The sequence below is a fragment of the Micromys minutus genome (assembly GCF_963924665.1).
Source record: "Micromys minutus genome assembly, chromosome: 26".
Lineage (NCBI taxonomy): Eukaryota > Metazoa > Chordata > Mammalia > Rodentia > Muridae > Micromys > Micromys minutus.
Window position 1 is genome coordinate 8,084,768 of NC_137961.1, and position 16,112 is coordinate 8,100,879.

At 41.8% G+C, this 16,112-nt stretch overlaps 1 protein-coding gene across 1 annotated transcript; it reads left to right on the forward strand.

Annotated features, from left to right (window-relative positions):
* Window positions 1-7,170: 7,170 nt before the first annotated feature.
* Window positions 7,171-13,697, forward strand: LOC308437409 (uncharacterized protein; the record flags this gene model as incomplete). Its single annotated transcript, XM_080938501.1, has 5 exons — window positions 7,171-7,260; window positions 9,956-10,345; window positions 10,417-11,261; window positions 12,862-13,089; window positions 13,588-13,697. 4 exons carry the CDS (start codon window positions 7,171-7,173, stop codon window positions 12,887-12,889), a joined length of 1,353 nt encoding a protein of 450 aa, XP_080794627.1. The 3' UTR covers window positions 12,890-13,089; window positions 13,588-13,697.
* Between the last annotated feature and the right edge of the window lie 2,415 nt (window positions 13,698-16,112).

Genomic DNA, 16,112 nt, shown 5'->3' on the forward strand with positions numbered 1-16,112 from the left:
TAAAAATTAACTTTCCAATTCTCAATATGATAGGAATGCTAATAATGTCCCTAATAATAGCAATCACAGAAAGAAGTTACAGCAAAAGGTATTTTGTACAATGCCAACATCACAGTAACTGCTCCAAAAATGTTAGAGGCAAAAATTAACTGGCCTAACATAAAATACTCAGCCCAAAGCATCCCCCGAGTTAGCAGGCAACTGCACTTAGTATACTAAGAGTCTCTATAGCATGCAGTGCAGAGTAGTAAAGATAACTGAAAATCAGGTACGGCTCAGTGTCTAGCACTGCAAAAATCACGTTTTACACCCACGTGGCTTGTTCTCGGTAACTTCTTTATTTTCAATATTTTTCCAGACATTACATTAAAAGAGAATCTAGTTGGCTTGCTATCCCTGATCCCATATCCAACGCAATTTTGTCTTTATGTCCCACCCACCGTTCACTCTGTGCACCTAGCATGTAGCACTATATATCTGAGCTGACAACACTACAAGCAGAAGACCACCACTACAACAAGACTGGGTCCTCCTTGTGTGCCACACTACTGCAAACCACAAAGCTTCTTGAATCTACTCTAGCACACACCTTTGGGTGGGTCCCCAGCAGCACTCACTGTGGCATCATGAGGCCTATGGCATTCAAACTGATGCAGAGGAATAAGCCCTGCTTCTTTACTCCGGTCACTCTATGCTTCTGCTTTATAGCCAACAACTCACCAACATTCTCTGTAAACAATAGTCTGTTTCATAGCCACTGACAGGCCAAGCTTGAGAATCTAATAGTCATATCCAGAGCCCAGCATAAATGCCCTGCTACACTTTAACTGCTGCCAAGTATCTTACATTACCCAAATTGAAGAGCAAATGATAGCAGATTTTTTTTTTGCTTGTTTGTTTCAAACACAGTCTTACCATGCAGCACAGGCTAGCCTCAAACTTGAAACCATTCTGTTTCCATCTTGCAAGTGGTAGGATAGCAGGTGTATGCCACCATTTATTTATGTGTGTGAGCACACTGTAGCTGTCTTCAGACACACCAGAAGAGGGCATCAGATCTCATTACAGATGGTTGTGAGCTGTCATGTGGTTGCTGGGAATTGAACTCAGTGCTCTAACCACTGAGCCATCTCTCCAGCCCCTGCCATTCTTTAAATAGTAACTAACAAACATAATGAACAATCAGTAGTGTCTGAGGAAAATATGATGTTTGCCAACTATGAAATGAAAGAGTGGTCTCAAAGAGAGTTCATAGGGAACTATCTTGCCAAAATAAGAAGATCTGGAGTTTCCCTTTCCTTGTGAGTCTGTGTAAAGTGGACATGGTAGCAGGTAAGTAATTTAAGTATCCAAGAAGCAGGTATGGCTGAAAATTTGTTCCAGATCATTTAGAACCACACAGCCAGTTCCAAGCTAGCAAAATAACAATTTCAAAATAAAATATAAGAACATTCTTTAAAATGTCATGTATCAGTATAGAGATGGTTCAGCAGTGTAGAGCACTGACTGTTCTTACAGAAGACCTGTGTTTGATTTCCAGTATCCACACTGAGACTCGTAAAAATCTGTAACCCCAGTTCCAGGATTCAATCCCTCTCCCAGCCTCCAATGGGACCAGGTACCCGTGCGGAAGGTGCACACACACGCAGGCAAAACACCCTACATAATACGAAAAAGACAGTGAGCTAAGCGCATGCGTAGCTAGTCTTGGCTTGTTTATTAGTTGTTAGCAAGCTGCCCAGTTTTCCGAATCTGTCTTTTTGCAAGTCAAGCACTACATGAGATCACTCATCCCATGTTCTATGCATAAAACCAAGCTCTTACGTAGTCACACAACTAATTTTAAAAAAAGTTTATTTCTTAAAAGAAAGGTTGTATCTTTAAAATACATATAAAATGACTAAATATCAAGAAAGGAGGTATGCAGGCTGGAGAGATGGCTCAGTGGTTAGAGCACTGACTGCTCTTCCAGAGGTCCTGAGTTCAATTCCAGCAATCACATGGTGGCTCACAACCATCTGTAATGGGATCTGATGCCCTCTTCTGGTGTCTGAAGACAGCTACAGTGTACTCACATGCATGTGTGTGTGTGTGTGTGTGTGTGTGTGTGTGTGTGTGTGTGTATGGGGGGGTGGGAGGGAGGAAGGAAGTAAATAGGTATGCAAATGCTATTCTAAGAAGGAAAAGACAAGAATCCCACACAAAGCTGGCATGATGTTTAGAAATGGCAACCTTCGACCCCGAGCTTATACCCAAGCATGTGAAGCTCTGGAGCCACGCCTGGCTGCTGCCACGCTCTCTTTTACGGCCCCGCCCCTCAAACTGTGAGCCCACAAACCAGAAACCTGCATACAGAAAACCAACTCCAACAGAAACCAAGTTTATCCTCACTGAACACATTATCAAAACTTAACTTTACATAACTAACTCCTAGAACAACTCTAGGCTAGCAAGATAGCTCAGAAGGTGAATGCACCAGAGGACACTATCCTCTGACCTCAACACACACGCAGACAAAATTAAGAGTTTTATCAACTTAAAACTCTGAGATTGCTCATTATTCATTTATTTATATAGTCATTATACATTTGCCCCTGATTTATGTAAAAACCCTTAATTCCACAAGCTGCTTCTATGAACTAAACTTGTTTATTGCACTTAATTTTCAGAACTAGCATTTAAAAGTCTTTTTATTTTTTAATTCTTGGGAAATGATCCCATGGATACCCAAATCTCAATAGCAAGTCCTGTATCTAAATAGTGTACCTAATGGTGTAAGGCTCACCTGACACAAAGCATACGTGTTTTAATCTACTAGAGGTCCATGTAAACAGTTGCTAGACTGAACTGCTAAGGGAACTGGAAGACTGAGTGTACTGTGTGCCTGCTTGCCTACCACACTGTATCTCTGGTTCTAAGCTCTCAGTACTCTAGCCTGAGCTAAGAGTTCAAGTACGTACCATCGTGCCTGCTCGTGTTTGACAGTAACATATCTTTATGTGTACAGGTGCTTTGCCTGCATTTTTTGTGAGCACATCACAGGCATGCCAGGTGCCTTCAGAGGGCAGAAGCTGTGTCAGATCCCCTTGAATTGGAGTCACAGATGTCTCTGAGCCTTCGTGTGGGTGCTTGGAATCACCTGAGTATCTTCTAGAAATGGTACAGTGCTCTTTACTAATGAGCCATCTCTTTGGCACTCCAACTCCCAACTCCTAGTATTTATTAACCACCTCCCTAAGTATTGTCATTAGGTTCTAGTCAATACGTCAAAATTATTAATACATATTTCACTGAGAAAATGCTAGAGAGAAATATCAAAACATGTCAGTCATGCTCAAACCTAGTGAAAAGGATACACTATTTTAGAATTTCAACTGCAGGAGAGAAAAATTTTCTCAAATGATAGCATTAGGATTACGTAGCACCTGTGTGACCCCAGCACTCAGGAGTCTAAACAAGTATGAGCTTGAACTATGCAGCCAAACTGTATCTCAAATAAATACATACATACATACATACATACATACTACCTGGATGTACATACTAAACTTAAAAATAAAAACTATGACGGTTACAAGACACCATTTTTAGCATTCAGATTACACTAATAATTAAATGTTACAATGGTAACAAAAAATGTGCACTGGCTCTTTTCCTTGTTTTTTTTTCCTTCACCTTTCTTTTTTGTCTTGAGACAGAAAAGAGTCATTCTCAAGTAGTCCAAGTAGCCTGAAATTTCTTAGGTGCAAGCCAACTTTGAACCCCTAATCCTCCTGTCTTTGCAGTCTGTACCATCCACCACACCTAGCTCCACTGGCAGGAATATAAATTGGTATAACTCTTAGAGAGACTTATTAATCTGTGCTGTGTACTAAAAATGCACAAACTAAAAACTACTTGTCTGGTTTTAGACAGAACCTCAGGGTAGTCTCAAATTCAAATTCAATTCGGACCCTCCTGACTTTACGTCCTAAGGGTGGTATTAACTGTATGCAACTAAATACACTTGGTTTTGGGGGAGTGGGGGTTGTTTGCTTGCTGTTTTGAAACAGGGTCTCTATGTAGCCCTAGCAGTCCTGAAATTCACTATGAGGACCATATGTTGCTCTGCTCCACCTTGTCTTCCCCTAAATGGTCACTCATATTTATTTCCTCTAATTTTTATCTTCAGGGAGACAGAAGAATAAGAAAAGAGACTCAGAAAACCTATATTCAAGCCCTACCCTACCATGTGACCTTGACTGGGTTCACCTACCAGTTCTTTCACTCAATAAGAAAAAAAATCTATTTCCCAAGAAATAATCTTCATATGCAGAATTATACAAACTCTTCCACATATGCATGAAAACACTATCGGTTAATGTCATTATCAATTCAGACCCGTCTCCTACTCAGATAGTGCTGGCTGATACAAAATCTTTCCAATTACAAATTGCACTGTTACACATGGCCAAATTTATTTTTTCTTTCCTTGTTTTGGGGATTGAGTCCAGTGTATGCTCACTGGTAGAGATGGTTGTGCATGTCGAGAATTGTAGAGCACAAAGAAATCTCTGGGTACACTCCCAAACACTGTAAGCCAGGTGTGGTGATGCATACCCAGTAATCACAACACTTGGGAACTGGAGACAGGACGATCATAGCTTCACGGTTATTCTCACCTACACAGTAAATTTAAGGACAAGCTGAGCTACATGAAACTCTGTCAAAACTAACAAACAAACAAACCAAGACCACATAAACTGCTGAGCTACACATCCGTACCCAAAAGGTCCAGTTTCAGTTTGATGCTTTTCCTTTACATCTTTCCCTTCATTTTACTGCACACAAAACTATCGTTCCCCTGGTATCCAAACTCATTTCTGTTTAAATTCTGTCTTTTCTTTTAGAATGGAACTCCTAATCTTCCATGGCAGAACCTTTAGGCTGCGTATTCTGTTTAACTTTCTATTTCACTCCTTCAACACTCCTACCAGCTGGCTTCAAATTCTTCTTCTCATTGTCTTTCCGGCCTTCTCTGAAAGTTACCTTTCATGTGCTATGTTTTTAGCTAAGCACTGCTTTCTTCAAGGCAAGTTTTTCCTCCTTCTCTTGAAGCCACTCTGCAAAATAAGTGAAAAGGCAATTCCAGAGAGTGACAACCTACATGATCCCATTTACTTTTTAGTTGGCAACTCCACTATGTATGTGAGCTTGACAATTCTGACACATAATTAACCTAGAAAGTAATGTTTGGAACAAGATTTATCACTATTTATATTCTATCTACTCCACTGGGACTCAGTAACTTTAGCATCTCAGTTTATGATCTACAAACTGAAAATGATGCATTTACGAAGTTGGTAAGGAGCAATAATGTACATTAGAATCCTTTACAGTACCCAGGAGTGTGTTAAAAACAATCACTAAAAGTGGTGGGTATTAAGCTTCAATGTTTCATAATTCACCCCAGTTTCTTTTTCCAGAAGTATCATCAAAGGATTCCACACATGAAGAAAAACTAATCCAACACTGCATTTTCAGGCCAGGTAAAAATCCGTCCTCCAATCTGCTTATTTGAATTTTAAAGTCCAGGTTTGGTCCTAACATTATCTCTGAGCTGCATGTGTGATCGGTGGCTATAATGATGGAGGAAGAGCTGGACAGATGGTTAGCAGCTAAGAGCACTTGTTCTTTCAAAGTGCCCAGCATCCGTATGGCAACTCCTAACTACAACTCCAATGCCAGGGTATCCAATGCCATATAAAGTAACCTACAACAAAAAAATTAAATTAAAAATGATCTCATCATACTTATATGGAATATATGGGTTATGTTTGACATCCATGTCTATATGAAATAACCAGAATCATCTCAGAAGAAAAATTCATCTTGCTTTGTCAGGTGTGGTAATACACACCTGCACACCTTTTACTCCTTGCCCTGAGGAGGCACGGCTAGTAGAATTCCAGAGATGGAGGCCAGCCTGGTCTACATAACAAGTTCCAAGCCAGGTAAAGCTTCATAGTGAGAATTTGTTTCAAAATTAATTTAACTTGTCTAGTCAACTTTTCAACGGAGGTAATTCAAATTTTGTTCTTGAGAAAGTACCACTGTGATAATAAGGCCCACCACTCCAGCCTTGCCACTAGTGTTCTAAAATACTAAAACCTCAGAATTAGCTTTCTTACATTTCAAGGTTTTCAAGATTTTCTAAACTAAACACCCACTAGACTCCCAATACTGAGGGTTGGGGAGGGGAGATGAAATTGAGGGAGATCTAAATATGCCAGGCATGGTACTAGGTGTTAGGAATATAAATTCTTTCAAGTTGCTTTCAAGTTTAATAGAGCACAAGATCTAGATGTTACTACTAAAAAAAACAAACAAACAAAAAAAAAAACTAACAACCTCATGGAGAACAGCCATTTGAAATAATTTTATCTCTTTCCAATTCTGCAAACTGCAATTCTTAGCAGTTCTACCTGAGTGATGACTGGTTTCTGCATCAGTGAAAATAACATTCACCACAAAAGCCATATATGGGTGGCACAGACCAAGAACTGGGTGTCAGCCTCTGCAAATCAGATGCACCACGTATACCACCAGCAGGAGAAAACAGAGTAGGACAGGCATCTTCCCCACACTACAAAGAAACCCTGTCTCAGAAAGGTTGGTACCTAAGTGTGTGCCTTCTTTGTCACTAGATAAGCATGCTCACGGAAGCATTACACGGAGATAACTAATAACATGCTTGTGACCAGAGAGAGCAGAAATACTCTTCAATCAAAACTGAAATTCACTAAGTGTAGGCACATGCATATACACAATAATCTGGTTTTATAAAAGTGAGGGGGACTGGAGAGATGGCTCAGTGGTTAGAGCACTGACTGCTCTTCCAGAGGTCCTGAGTTCAGTTCCCAGCAACCACATGGTGGCTCACAACCATCTGTAATGAGATCTGATGCCCTCTTCTGGTGTGTCAGAAGACAGCAACAGTGCACTCATATAAACATAATAAAATCTTTAAAAATATAAAAAATAAAAGGAAAATAAAAATGAGGTCAGCCAGGGCGAGGTAGTTAATAAGTGTCTGTCTAGAGACTATCTCTCTCCTTCCTTCTATAGACAATAAACAAACAAACAAATAAATGTGTGAACATGAATGCAGGGACTTAAAGAGACCAAAAGATGGTGCTGGATCTCCTAGAGCTAGAGTTACAGCAGGTCGTGAGCAATCTTATGTGGGTGCTGAAAGTGAACTGGGGTCGTCTTGGAGGAGTGAGTGCTCTTAACTGCTGATACATTTCCAACCCCCGAATATTTAAAGATTGCATTTATTTTGAGTGCATGCCACAGGACATGAGAAGATTAAAGAACAAGTAATGATATTCAGTTTTATCTCCACCACGTTGTCATGCATACTAGTGTGTACCTTACTTGGACTGCATACTGTGGAAATTATTCGACATTAGGGCATTAACATATTACTCATTCTGGCATCATATCTAATTCATCAAAACTGTATAAAATCCATGACTTTAGAACATTTTAGTTGTATATTTAACTTTACACTGTATACTAAAACCCAATTTACCTATATAATACTGAATTAGCTTTTACTCTACCAAACCTAGTCTATAAACATAAGCAATATCGAAAAAGCACCCTCAAATGTCATTTGCTGCTAAAGTCACCAAAGGCCATGCAAAGAGCAGAACAGTAATGAATTATAATCTGAACACATATTCTGCAGCAGTTACTGACCAATTTTTGTTTATGGATAGTGAAGGAAAAACTGATGTCAACAGTCTCAAATTAGTAACAAGATGAAAACAGATCACTACTACATTCATGTTTTCATAATTATAAGTCTATAATATGAGAATTTAATGCAGCAAAATCTAATCTGGGGACACTATGAGAAAGCTGAAACTACTCACAAAAGGCTGCTTGTGGGCATTCAAGTTCTGCTCACACTTGCAGACTCGCTAGACTCGACTTCACAGAAGGGTGAAAGGAGAAGCAATGCTCTCAGGACCTTTGATGATGACTAGCTTTATAATAAGCAAACCAGGTTTCCTAGGTCCATCATACAGAAAGAACACTAGAGAACTGTGCTAAGCAATATGTTTTTAATCTAAAAAGCACGTTGTTTAACCTAACACCCCAAATCTCCTTCTCTAACCATTTTTCTAAGCCAGCTGTCGATATTTGTCATTTTGCCTTCTTTAAAACACACAATGGCCTTAAAATACACTGAGAGATGGCTCAGTGGTTAGAGCACTGACTGCTCTTCCAGAGGTCCTGAGTTCAAATCCCAGCAACCATATGGTGGCTCACAGCCATCTGTAATGAGACATCTGATGCCCACTTCTGGTGTGTCTGAAGACAGCTACTTTGTAATAATAATAAATAAATACATCTTGTCTAAAAAGAGAAAGAAATGTGTGTTCCTCTAGTTCACTGTTAGCAAACTCTGTAGGATCAATCAACAATTTGAGGAACAAATTTAGGTCCAACTGTTGCTGGATCTATTGACACGGAACGCTGTGCCTTTACACATGCAGGATCCATGAAGCACATTTTTATTTTTCTGTTTAACTATGTCATAAAACTCGGATGCCTCTTCCTAGACTGCCCTTTGGACATTCCATCTTCAGTAACCTTCTTCATGGAGTACGCCTTCAGAGTCTTCCAATGGTTTCTATCTCTCCTCCTCATTCCTAAGGCCCTTTTGTCAAGTACCCACAGCTTCTCTAGTAAGACACCTTATCCAAAGTTCCAAAGCCACCCTCCACTACAGAGGCACACACTTAACCTTCCTGGCTTGCTTAAATATCCACTTATGTTCTCATTTTTCTTCTGAATGATAAATTTGGGTTTGATGCTGAATACTTACCAAAACTTATCAAAACTGAGATGTGTCAGGCACGACAGGTCTTAACAAAAGGGGGCCAGGAACTGAAGGCCAACATGAGTATACAACAAGCACCTCTAAATGAAGCTCTCCTAATCAAGGAGCTGCACCTCTAAACAAGCTGTCTTAATCAGACAGTCTTGGAGACATTCTTTTCCTCAGGTCTAACAGGGCTCAGGGATGCAACACTTTACAGAGCATGCTGGAAGCTCTGGGTTTTATTCCAAGCAGCACACACTAACAAGGCAAGAAACAAAACAAATACAAAGAGAAATCAGTTCTCTTATCTTTTGTCCTTTGACTTTTCTAGAGCATTCTAACCCTGAAGTTGGCCAAAAAGAGCCAAAACAAAACAAAACCCTATTCTCTCCAGGCAGAGGACTGCTTCATTGTCTTCCCTACCAAATTCAAAACAAGACGTAAAAAATTCCCAAAACCCACTAACCAATCACAATAGATTGATCAATGCAAATGCTATGTAAAATGCCTGACACACCCGCGGCATAGCTATGTAAATACCATTTTTGTGATTTTTCTTTTCAAGACAAGTTCTCACTCAGTTACCCTAGACCACCTTATCTGTGTTACTGAAATAACCTAGAGCCATCTTCTGTCTCAGCTTACCGGAATGCTGAGATGAATATAGCAGCTATGTTCTAACCCTAGGCTAACACTGAAAACAGATATAAACGCTTAAAAAAAAAAAAGACAAAACTTAATTGGAAAGCGATGATTTGTGCCATATTTTGTAATAATACTAAATAAAATATTTCTCATATAGTAACAGCAGTTTACTTATAGATTCAGTAATCAAAAACAATGTATCACCTACTAAAATACAGTAACATTTGATTAAGTCCACAGGCAGGTCCATTTTTAGGCTCTTCTAAACTGCAAACCCTCAGGTAAGTAAGTCTCATCAATCCCTTACAGAAAATGGTTAGCAAACTGGACAATTTTTAACGCTCATAATAGACTTGTCAACATCCCTACCCAACTGAATGTCTAGCAGGGACTTTATCAATAAGTGAATGCACGAGTGTTCCGTGGCATCAGGCCTATACCACCAGTTCACAGAATGATCACACTTTAAAGACTCATGCCGGAAAGGACAGGATTACGAAACCATCAACAGTCACCAGAGCACATCCACCACTCGGTCGAGAAAGTACAGACAACCACGTTCGGAAGCTGTCATTTGTACCAAGTTTTGGAACCCGCATAAACACCCCCCACCCCAAACCCATCCGTGGGGCGAGCGAGGCTGAGTCATTCCAAGGAGTAACTTTACACCGAGGCTTGCACTCCGGGGTCGGGACAAAGGCATCACCTCTAGGTTCCTCCCCTCTGGGCACTCCGGCCCTGGCCCAAACCCTCTCCGGTTTCCCGAGCCCGACACTCCGGGGCGCCGAGCCCTGGAGGCAGAGGCCGCGCTTCAGGCCTCCGGTGAGCGAGCACCGACGCCCCGGCGCTCCCGCGAGCCTGTCATTCCTCAGCGGGCCTCGGGGTCCCCGTAGGGCTGGCGCGGCGACCCTCCGGAGCCGGTGCCGACGGACGCTCCAGCGATCCCGTTCCGTGCTGACCCGCCAGGCCAAGCCCGCCGCCAGACGGGAGCAGGGACTGCACTTACCCGGCAGCGCCTCCTCCGCCCGCGGCAGCAGCACAGCCGGCGGCCCCCCGCACCATCTTCTGCCGCCGCCCTGGCCTCGGCGGCGGCTACCAACCGCCCCTGCGGCGCCGCCAACCGACTCGACCGTCGGCGCCCGGCCGCCGAGCAGCCGGCGAGGCCCGGAGGTCCGGCGGGATGGGGAGTCGGGCGCAGCCGCTGCTCCGGCCCCTCGGCTCCGCGCGGGGACCCGACTCCGCGGGCCGGGGCTCGGGGAGCTTGGCAGGGCTGGGTCGCGGCCGCCGTGGGGTTTGTTATTGTCGACTCGGCCTTTCCGCCGCAGAGCACGCCGGGAAACAGCCAGCCGGGGGAGGGGCGGCCCAGGCGTCTGCGCAGATCCGGAAGTCGCTGGGCCGCCCTGACGGGTGCGGCTCGCCTAGCGAGCGCTGTCCCTGGCTGGGAGCTTGTCTGTCCTTCCCTGACCCTGGAAGGTATTTCGGTGCTTGCCGTGGACGGCCCCAAGGTGAGCGTGACCTTCTGGCCGCGGCAGACCGACCCAGCCAAACCTGGAGGAGCCCCAGCAGGGGAACCGGAGGCTGAAGTGAACACCGGCACAGCTCTGGGGCCCTCGTCCGCCGTCCCGAGGTCAGCCGACTGTCACCTGGGCCACTCATACCGCGACCGCCGGGTTGGCAGGCGACTCGGAAAGTATGCCTGGCATCTTTGCAAGGGTGGGGCGGTCCAAAGTCCGACCAGGTAAGTAAAGAGCACCTCCAAAAGAGAAGAACCGAAGCAAAGTGCACTGGACTGTAAGCCGCACGACCTTACAATACTGAGGTCGATAGTGGGTCCACAGCATCAAGAGGAGAGAAGAGACTGTCAGCTTGGGAGAATAATGCATTTGTATTCGGACTCAGGCAAGGACTTGAAGCTCCAAAACTTGAGTATTAAAATTTGAAGAGTAGATGTTACATGCAGACTAATCACCCATGTGACATAAATACGTATTAAATTACTATTTTCAGGAATATCTGAAAGAGGTAAAAGTTTGGGAATGGTCTCTCTAACCCAACAGTGAGTGGTCCCCGACAAAGTGAGACGAAGAGGTATTAAACTGATCGAGATCTGCAACTCTGTATTGTGATGCACACTGGAAAAGCATTAGCTGCGTTTCAGGGTTGTTTGGAGAGGACTTGTTGTTTGTCTCACTTTGTTTGTAACTTTGCACTTCTGCCATTTCCCAGAAAAATGTTGTCTTCATGATTTTTGATCACACTGTTAAGTATTTTTTTAGACTAGAATTGTACATTATACCAGCAAATAAAGCAAAGGGGGGGGGCAGCCAATTATTGTAAACCGGGAAAAGTAGTGAATTGGCAAGGCTAAAGACAAGAAGAACTGTTAGTACAGTAACACATATAAGCTATGCTATGTTGCAGTCTAGCTAGAAACTAAAAAACAAAGCTAGCCAGGGGGTGGTGATGTCAGCCCATACCTTTAACTTCTTCACTCAGAGGCCAAGGCCTGGTCTACAGGGTAAGCTCCAGGACAGCCAAGGCTACACAGAAAAAGGAAAATCGGGGCTGGTGAAATGGCTCAGAGGGTAAAGGTCATCCACTGACTACCAAAACTGACCACCTCAGTTTCATCCTAGGACTGACATGGGAGGGGAAAAAATCCTTGAAGTTCATACACACTAAAAAAGAGCTGTGTTTCCTCACAGTTGATCAGTGGCATTGGTCAAGAGAAATACAATCCAGTTTCAAATGTTAAAGCACCACGTATCTCATGATGTACTTGTCCCTGACGTCTTTGGAAAACTGTTACTATAAATGTCTGTTACTTTATACTCACAGTGTGGATGTTTAGAATTTATATTCATCTCAAATTACTTACTAAGACTAAAGTGAAAAAATGTTATGTGAATTCTGCTAAATAAACAAGTACACAGGAGATAAATGTTACTAATCATGCATATCTGCCAGTTTTCTGTCACAAGCTATTTTCCCTCATTCTCCACAATCAGCAAGAACAGACTCCTGCAACACTATGTAATAATCCAGTTTTATGTTTGGCTTCTGGGCTTCTCAGTGAAACTGCAAACAGATTTAAGGACCTTAATATTATCTTTCATAGAGAGTGCTGAAACATTTAAACTGACTAATGCAGGGGCCATTTTTGTTCCCCCTTCTTGTGTTATCTCTTTCCTGTTGCTTAGAAACCCCAGTCCTTTTACTGAAGTGTTTACCCAATTCTCAGTTAGAATACACTGTGGGTGCTGCAAAGAGTACTTTGTAACAGTATTCATTCTTGACCTCTACTAAATATTTTTTTTTAATATCTGTCAATGTTTCAGTGAACTTTCAGGGAAGGAGAATATGTAAGGGTGCTTTCTACCAAGAATAGCTGACTACACTCCGCGCGCTCTACGTACTTGCTCTGTTGGTGTTCAAGGATAGTAATGAATCTGAAGAACTAGTAATTAACTTTGTCGAATGCTGCAGAACATTCAAGAAAGTACATCACCCTTGATTTTCTAAAAGATTTGAATAAATAAAGACAAGACTCTTTTCAAATTTGAAAGGTAATATCCCTAAGATTATAAAATATTCCTATATTAATTATCTCAAAATTTACCAAAATGTCTAGAAGTAGAGCCAGTACTTTGTGGAATATTTTCAATGATAAATTAGCCAATCATGTATATAGAACTGACTCCAGATGTCAAGTGAGAATTGGGCTTTTAACTTACATACATTACAATATACATTTTTCAATTGAGACAGAGGTTATAGCTCAGTAATACAATGGGTGCTAGCAAGGCTTTGAATTTGGTCCCTGCCGCCTAAATTCATAAAACAGCTGGATGTAGTAATGCATACTTCTAATCTTAACACACACACTCTAATCTTCTCCCAGAGAGTCTTCCCTATATAACCAGACATTTTGCACCACACAATGCTGGCTGTGCACTCACTCTTACCCTCCCCATAAGTCTCCCTATGTATACTTTGGCTAGAATTGGCTCATTTCACTGGTGGAGAAATAACTTATCAATACTGACTTAAAAATGCCTCTGCAGGGCTGGAGAGATGGCTCGGCAGTTAAGAGCACTGACTGTTCTTCTAGAGGTCCTGAGTTCAAATCCCAGCAACCACATGGTGGCTCACAACCATCTGTAATGAGATCCGATCCTGCTTCTGATGTGTCTGAAGACAGCGAGAGTGTACTTATATATAATAAATAAATCTTTTTTTTTAAATAAATGCCTCTGCAGACACTCCAGTTCTCCCAAGAGGGACAGAAGAGCCAACCCCTTTCCTGATTAATAACACCAGCAAGTGACATATTATCTATACCTCGCAAAATCATAGAGCTACTGAAAACTGTATTTCAGAAAAAACATTAGAAGACATGGAATCAGACTACTGTAATTCACACGTTCCTGTCAATCTCTGGAATATCTGAATACAGATTAACTGCATGAGGAACCTAAAATCCTGCCAGTCATTCCCTATGCATATAAAACTTGACCCGTGGTAGCTTAAAAAATAAAATTCTAAAGATTTCTAAAAATATTTTATTTCTAAAACAATCTAAAATGATATAAATATGAGGTAGTGATGATTTTAGAAAATAAGCGTAATGGAACTTCTCTGCCCCCACTATGTGTTTTCTAGCCCTGGATGTTCTAGAACTCATCTGTGGACTGGCTGCCCTTGAACTCAGAGATCTGTCTGCCTCTGCCTTCTGAGTGCTGGGATTAGTCATGTGCCACTACCTCTTAAACTCTTAAAATACAAAGGGATTTTTTTTATTTGTACTTAATTCTATATCTTTTAAACTACATGTCTTTTGTAACTTATAATAAAATTGAGTTTTTTTTCTAGTTTCCTGAAATAATTCTGATTTTAGTAGCATTTGTTTTCAATCTTTCTTTTATCCTCAAATGGTTCTTTTTAGTCAGGTTGCACCTGTCCGTGTGCTAATGAGAGGACACCTTGAAGGAGTCAGTTCTCTCCTGCAAACATGGACTCCAGAAACTGAGCTCACGTCATAGGGCTCCACAAGCACATTTACTCCCCGGGCTCTCTTGACAAACCTCCCACATGTTCCTGTGGTGACTTCCTGTAAAAGGAATGTTGAACTGAATAGCTGCAAACCTGGGTTCTCAGTTTTACCTTGTTCCCACCCTCCAAACTTTAGTATCCTCAAATCCCTAGCCCCTTCCAATCCCAAATCCCCTCCACGTCTTCCCAAAATGCCTTGATTCATGAGGGAACTTTCTCACATTTCGGCCATGAGGTCTTCAGTCCTGACTAAACCCACTGTCGTGGCAGTCATTCTGCACGTTGTGTATCTGGAACTCGGGCTTTTTACATCTAGCTCGTTTCTGTCCCTCTGTAAAACCATTTGGTAAGTGCTGTGAATTTACCAGAGAAAAGCCAGAGCTTTGTTAAAGGTGTAGCGGACTCATTAGAGACATCCAATTGTGGAGAGCTGGGATAGTGCAACTTGAGAGCTAAATTATCTTGGGCTAACATCCTCTAAGGAGCTATCCAGTGCCTACCTCAGTATGACTTAACAGTCTTGTGACATATGTGGCGTGTTTTGTAATGTATTATTACCCCAGCAGATGGCTCACTTCCTTCAACCTAAAGTCAAAGAATGACATCAGATAACAAACATCTCAGTCCTATAGTGAAAACTGTTTTTACTGTACTACAATGCCAGTGTTTTCATCAATTTGAGAAAATACCTTGATTTGTGGCTTCCCCAGCTGTCCTAAAACTCCATATGTAGACTAGACTAGCTTCAAGCTCAAAGATCATCCTGCTTCTTCCTTAAGAGATTTGGGGTTAAAGGCGTTTGCTATCACTTCTAGCTTGACTTCCTTAAACAAAAACCTCACAAAACTATGACTGTCAGAACATGTTATTCAGGGTAAACTGACAACTGCTTTGTTTTTTAAGGTACGATATAGTACATGATTATGTATCCTTTGCAGATGTTTCCTTGTAATAATTGATGGTGGAACATAGCTCAGTGGTAGTGCATAAGGCACTGGGTTTGGTCCCAGTTTTATAAAATGGTATCAGATGCTGAAAATTAACAAGTGATATGGTTAGCTATAACTTTTTAGGCAGATATCAAAATGCAAATAGGGGCTGGAAGAAGACTTAGCAATTAAAAGCGCTTTCGACTTTGGCAGAGGACCCATACAGATGCTTATACCCATCTGTAACTCTAGTTTGGGGAATCCAGTGCCTTCTTATAGCTTCTATGAGCGCGAGGCACATTCATGGTGCAAACATAACCTAAAAAGAGATCTTAAAAAGTCTAGGGCTGGAGTGACGGCTCAGTGGTTAGGAGCGCTGACGACTGTGGTGCCCCACCACTTCAATCCGTGATGTGAATTCAAGTCTGTCCTTCTACACGGGGAATCCTAGAACAACTGAGGTTCCTTAGACTTTTATCTCTAACATCCTAAATAAGTATTAAGAATGTGATAACACTTGCTTTTAATCCTATCGCCTTTGTCTATAGGGCTATATAGTAAGAACTCTCAACAAAAAATGTTGAATAGTCTAATGTTTTCGATCTTAT